The 6,775-nt window shown below is 50.8% G+C and overlaps 1 protein-coding gene across 1 annotated transcript; it reads left to right on the forward strand.

Annotated features, from left to right (window-relative positions):
* The first annotated feature begins 223 nt into the window (after positions 1 to 223).
* On the forward strand, positions 224 to 863 carry LOC147972016 (uncharacterized). The gene is made up of 2 exons (XM_087521227.1): positions 224 to 478; positions 555 to 863. Exons 1-2 carry the CDS (start codon positions 224 to 226, stop codon positions 861 to 863), a joined length of 564 nt encoding a protein of 187 aa, XP_087377353.1.
* The last annotated feature ends 5,912 nt before the right edge of the window (positions 864 to 6,775 follow it).

Consider the following 6,775-nt stretch of genomic DNA (forward strand, 5'->3'; position numbering starts at 1 on the left):
GAGGTGGTGGTGGTCGGAGAGGAAGCACAAGTGCTAGAGGTGGTGGTGGTCGGAGAGGAATGGTTGATAATGGATCGGCCTTTGGTTATTTGCTTAATCCAGATGGTTGATCTAATAATAATGGTATATTATTTGTTCTTAAAATTCCTAGCATTTATTGATTTACTGTATTTACACATGTATCTCTTTGTGTCTTGTGCTAACAATTGTTCTTTTTGTAGGCATGGCTTCATCCGGTTCCAGAACGAGGCCGGCGTGCGCGGACCAAGAGGACATGCCGAAGACGTGGATGGAGGCCACGTTGGACAAGGAGAAGGAGAAGGATGTGCCCACACCACCATGTTGGTGTGGTGATGTTTGCAAGCTGAAGGTGTCCACGGACCGCAAGAAGTCATGGACAGAAGGTAGAAGGTTTTTCGTGTGTCCCAACTATGCACATGATCGTCGAAGGCCAACTAATGCATATGACATACCATCGGTATGTTGGGTGTACATACAAAAAACCTCATCAAGTTTGAACTCATATTACTAACAAAAACATGACTTTTATGTAGTCGCCTCCTCCACTTTGCAAGTACTTCACTTGGATAGATCACGAGGTATCAAAAGATGTTCAAGAGGACCAACATCGAGATTACTTACGGAGGCAGCGCCTGTTCGAGGAGTCCTTTGCACGGGGATTGGAGCATGAGCGTCATGAGAAGGAGAAGAACGAGCGCAAGAAGCATGATCAAGAGAGGGCACGCAAAGAGAAGGAGCCTCGTCAAGAAGAGAGGGCAAGAAAACTTGCAAGGGCTCGCGATGCACGAGAGGAGGACGAGGCACGTGACAAGAAGGGAAAGTGGCCCCGTACTACTCAGTAGACAAATGGAAAGGCACCGGCGTCGATGATGGAATATCAAGACTTTGTTTAATGTATGAACTTGTCATTCGAGACTGTGTGTGGTCATGAACTACTTATGTCATTTGAGACATCATGTGTGAACTTGTTATTCGAGACCTATTTAAAATTATGTGCAATGCTTTGTTCATATTTTTGTTTGATTTCCAATGTTTAAAAGTGTATGCAACTTATTTGAAATTATGTGCAAACTATCGAGAGAGCATTTTGTCCATCCGAAAAGCGACAAGAACATGACCAGAGAGCATTTTGCCTATTCAGAGAGCCAGACGCCAGGAACTCTGGCGTCTGGCTCCATATCCAGACCAGACAAAACCAGACGCCAAGGTCCCTGGCGTCTGGCTCGTTTTGGTCACGCAGGAGACCAGGCAGCTGTCTGATCATCCAGAAAGCCAGACGCCAAGGACCAGACGCCAAGGTTCCTGGCGTCTGGGTCCATATCCAAACCAGACGCCAGGGTGCCTGGCGTCTGGCTCGTTTTGGTCGCGCAGGAGACCAGACACCTGTCTGATCATCCAGAGATCCAGACGCCAGGAACCCTGGCGTCTGGGTCCATATCCAAACCAGACGCCAAGGTCCCTGGCGTCTGGCTCGTTTTGGTCGCGCAGGAGACCAGACACTTGTCTGATCTGTCTGATGCCCGATCCAGAGAGCCAGACGCCAGGCACCCTGGCGTCTGGGTCCATATCCAGACCAGACGCCAAGGTCCCTGGCGTCTGGCTCGTTTTGGTCGCACAGGAGACCAGACACTTGTCTGATCTGTCTGATGCCCGATCCAGAGAGCCAGACGCCAGGCACCCTGGCGTCTGGGTCTCCAGACCCAGACGCCAAAGTCCCTGGCGTCTGGCTCCCTATCCAGAGAGCAAGTTTCGAGTGGATAAGATTCTTTGGGCCCACCTCTAGCCCTCTCATCCATTCATCTCCACCTCTACCCCTCTCATTCCTTTCATCTCCACTCACTCTCACCTCTAGCCCTCTCATCCACTCACTCTCATCCAGTACCCTAACCCCCCCTCAAATCTCTCACGAATCGGTCTGGTTTCATCGTTGGATCTTCAGTATTTCGAAACTAGAAGGTAAATCAACTCCACCCCATCTTTTGGTTGGTTTAATGCATCATAGTTTTGTGTAAACCCTAGTTTGTTTTCCTCGTGGTTTAATGTATCATAGGTTAGGTACTAAGAGATTTGTGTGTTGTAGATGGCTAAGGGTACTCAGTGGGTGCTTAGCCCTGTTGTTCATGTCCTAGGCTTGTCTCCATGTGTTGTGCAAGTTAGTGAAGTGGACCTCACTTTCGATTGGTTGAAGACTAAATTCATGTTGAAGCAAGGGTTGAAGGAAGAGGATTTTGTGTACTATGTCAGCAGGAAGCAGTCAGATGGCCCCGGCGAAAGAAAATTGGTTGACATAACTGATGATGACAAGATTCAAGAAATGCTGCAAGAATGGGGATGGAAAAGGGTTGTTGACTTGCATTGCTACAGGAAACCGAGTTATATGTGATGTTCATGTCGTTTCAATTATCATGTACCATCGTGGTTATGAACTACTTATGTCATTCGAGACTTTGTATGTGATGAACTTCTCATTCGAGACTATTTGTGTAATTTGAGATTATGTGATAACTATGTTTGTCATTTGCTATTATGTGAACACTAATGTTTGTCATTTGCTATTATGTGAACACTAATGTTTGTCATTTGCTATTATGTGATACTATAGGTGTTTGATCGAACAAAATATCTATGTGAACACTAATGATTTGTAACGCCCGGATAATCATGCTACAGTAATCCCACGCTAATCGTGCCATGACACCTCGGTTACTGTTGCTATCCTCGCAATAATTCGAAACCGTTCGAAATTCAAATTCAAATTAATGATAACAATAAAAGTTTTCAAAAATTAAAACAAAATTGTTCGGTGGTTGCCGAATATTACAAAGGTAATTATGGTGCAACAAACACATTTTTATAAAATACCTAATGCCCTAAATTAAATAAAACAGAAAAGGAAAAAGAAATAAATATAAGAAAATACAAAACATAAACAAAAAAAAAGAAAAGAAAAGGAACCAAAGGAAAGGAGAAAGACCCCACTAGCTCCCCCTGGGCTTCAGCCCATTCCCTCGCACCCGGCCGGCCCAGGTGGCCCAGCTGCCACCTCCCTACCTCTGTCACCTCCTCCCCACGCCCCCACTGTTCGTCCGACCGCGCCCGCGTCGCCGACGGACCAGCTCGCTGCCCTGCGCCACTACAGGCCCCTGGAGAGGATAAGGGCGCCGACGCCGCGCCCCCTCGGGCTCCCCTCCCCACTTGCCCCCCTGCTCTCCTCCTCGATCTCCGCCTCCGTCTCGCTCCGCAGATCCGCCCCCGTCCGAGCGCTTCCATGGCCGTGGCCGTCACGTAGCCGTGGCCACCGTCCTCCCCGCACCGCGCCAACGTGTCGCCGGTCTCCCTCGTCGCCCTCCTCGTCGTCCTCGACCGTTGGTTCGAGATCCATAACGTCGCAGCATCGTGGGCGAGGTCGTCTTCTTCCTCCGCCTCGCCGCCGCTCATCCCCAACTCCGGCGACGCCCTCTGCAGCTACTAAGCCGCCAAGGGCCACCGTGTGTGCCGCTCGGTGAGCCCCCGCTCCCTCCCCCCTCTCTCTCTCTCGACGCTGTTAGCTAGTTGGACGCGCCGCCCCCCCCCCCAACTTGCCCGAGCGCATCGCCGCACGCGCTCGTCCCGGCAGCCGTCCGGTGACCATTTGGTCCCGGGCTCATGCCTATCGTGCTCAGCATCGCTGTAGGAACCCGGAGCGACCACCCGTTGGTCCTACCGTGGCCAGCATAGGCGTTCCCCACCGCGGCCGAACGCCGGCGTCCGCCCCGCTCGTCGCCAGTGACGCTGCGGCCCTCCTCCGGCCACGCCACCGCCACGGTTCGATGCAGCTCCTCGCTCTCGACCGAACGCCCCCTCCCACGCGGCCTACCTTGCTCCGTAGCGCCGTTTCCGTCGAGCACCCGTACGCGCCGCCGCCTCTGCTCATCGCCGGTGCCGATTCCGGCCAAGTCTGGCCATACCACCACCCCCACTCGACGCGGCATCGAGTGGCCGTTCGGCTGGACCAAGCTGCGCGCCGAACGGCGCCGTGTAGCGAAATCCCGACGAGGCCCCTCCCACTAATTAGCCTATTTAGTTAGTTTTAAAACTCTGTTAGTACCCTGTCAATGACATGTGGGTCCCACTGGACCCACCTGTCTGGTTTGACTGGTCAACCGACCAGTTGACCTGCTGACATCACTATGATGTCATGCCCGCGTCATCATTCATTGTTTTGGATAATGTTGGGTTTAAATAAATAATTAAAATCAGAAAATGATTTAAATCTTTAGAAAATCATATCTTTTAATCCGTAATTCGGATGAAAATACTTTATACATGAAAGTTGCTCAGAACGACGAGACGAATTCGAATACGCAGCCCGTTCGTCTGCCACGCATCCCTAGTATAGCGAACACGCAACTTTCCCCCTCCGGTTCGTTTGTCCGAAAACGCGAAACACCGGGGATAATTTCCCGGATGTTTCCCCCCTTCACCGGTACCACCTCGTACCGCGTTAGGGCACACCTAGCATCACGCTTTGTCATGTCATGCATCGTCATGCAATTGTTTGCATTATAATTATTGTTTCTTCCCCCTCTTCTCTCGCTATACACCGAGACCGACGTCGCTGCTACCCAGTACGACTACGGTGTTGATGACCACTCTCTCTTGCCAGAGCAACCAGGCAAGCCCCCCCTTTTGATCACCAGATATCGCCTACTCTTCTCTATACTGCTTGCATTAGAGTAGTGAAGCATGTTACTGCTTTTCGTTATTCCTATCCTGATGCATAGCCTGTCCTTGCTACTACTGTTGTTACCATTACCTGCTATCCTACTGCTTAGTATAGGACGCTAGTGTTCCATCAGTGGCCCTACACTCTTGTCCGTCTGCCATGCTATACTACTGGGCCGTGATCACTTCGGGAGGTGATCACGGGCATATACAATATACTTTACACACTTACATTACCTGTGATACTGTTCGGAGATGGGGGCTGAAGGGGCAGGTGGCTCCATCCCGGTAGAGGTGGGCCTAGGTTCCCGACGGCCCCCGACTGTTACTTTGAGGCGGAGCGATAGGGCAGGTTGAGACCACCTAGGAGAGAGGTGGGCCTAGCCCTGGTCGGCGTTCGCAGATACTTAACACGTTTAATGAGATCTTGGTATTTGATCTGAGTCTGGCTACTGACCTATACGCACTAACCATCTACGCGGGAAAAGTTATGGGCACTCGACGTCGTGGTATCAGCCGAAGCACTTCGTGACGCCAGCGACTGAGCGGCGCGCGCCGGGTTGGACCGCGTAACGTGACTTCCTTTGAAATGGAGGTTGCTAGGTCTGCTCTCCGGCCGCGTACGCAACGTGCAGGTGTGCTATGGGCGATGGGCCCAGACCCCTGTGCGCTTAGGTTTAGACCGGCGTGCTGGCCTCTCTGTTGTGCCTAGATGGGGCTGCGATGTGTTGATCTTCCGCGGCCGGGCATGACCCAGAAAAGTGTGTCCGGCCAAATGGGATCGAGCGTGTTGGGTTATGTGGTGCACCCCTGCAGGGAAGTTAATCTATTCGAATAGCCGTGATCTTCGGTAACATGACGACTTGGAGTTGTACTTTGACCTTATGACAACTAGAACCGGATACTTAATAAAACACACCCTTCCAAGTGCCAGATACAACCGGTGATCGCTCTCTCACAGGGCGACGAGGGGAGGATCATCGGTTAGGATTATGCTACGTGATGATACTTGGAGGACTTCAGTCTACTCTCTTCTACATGCTGCAAGACGGAGGCTGCCAGAAGCGTAGTCTTCGAAAGGACTAGCTATCCCCCTCTTATTCTGGCATTCTGCAGTTCAGTCCACATATGATAGCCTTATTCCAGTTGATACCAATGCATACATATGTAGTGTAGCTCCTTGCTTGCGAGTACTTTGGATGAGTACTCACGGTTGCTTTCTCCCTCTTTTCCCCCTATCCCTTCTACCTGGTTGTCGCAACCAGATGTTGGAGCCCAGGAGCCAGACGCCACCTTCGACGACGACTCCTACTACACCGGAGGTGCCTACTACTACGTGCTGCCCGCTGACGACGACCAGGAATAGTTTAGGAGGATCCCAGGCAGGAGGCCTGCGCCTCTTTCGATCTGTATCCCAGTTTGTGCTAGCCTTCTTAAGGCAAACTTGTTTAACTTATGTCTGTACTCAGATATTGTTGCTTCCGCTGACTCGTCTATGATCGAGCTCTTGTATTCGAGCCTTCGAGGCCCTTGGCTTGTAATATGATGCTTGTATGACTTATTTTATTTGTAGAGTTGTGTTGTGATATCTTCCCGTGAGTCCCTGATCTTGATCGTACATGTTTGCGTGTATGATTAGTGTACGGTTGAATCAGGGGCGTCACAAGTTGGTATCAGAGCCGACTGCCTGTAGGAATCCCCCATCCACACTCCTTGGCCGAAGTTGAGTCTAGACATTACAAAACTTTTACTAACATGGCTGTGTGCCTTACGGGCCCACATCGCCATCTGGGTGGTATTAGGCTCTTTTACTCCTCGATCCTTACTCTGGGACACTGAACTCTCTCCTACTCGGGTTAAACGATTTTACTAACTCTAACACTAGGATCCCGTGACCACGTTCACCCCAAAGTTGGATAAGCCCTAGTTATTCTTTAGAATGGTATTTGAACATTATCCACATTGTCATTTGACTCCTGTGAAAACATCCTTGTTTTTAGATGGAACCCACGAGGCAGGTCGTGCGCCACACGATGGCCATTGGTGCCTC

This window comes from Triticum urartu, chromosome 5A (genome assembly GCF_056163025.1).
Source record: "Triticum urartu cultivar PI428250 chromosome 5A, HENAU_Tu73, whole genome shotgun sequence".
NCBI classification, from domain to species: domain Eukaryota; kingdom Viridiplantae; phylum Streptophyta; class Magnoliopsida; order Poales; family Poaceae; genus Triticum; species Triticum urartu.

What these genes read in the sequence shown, in the direction of transcription:
- LOC147972016 (XM_087521227.1), top strand. Translation starts at nt 224, where the DNA reads ATGGCTTCATCCGGTTCCAGAACGAGGCCGGCGTGCGCGGACCAAGAG. An exon ending in ATGCATATGACATACCATCG is followed by an intron (nt 479 to 554) that starts GTATGTTGGGTG and finishes ACTTTTATGTAG; the next exon opens with TCGCCTCCTCCACTTTGCAA.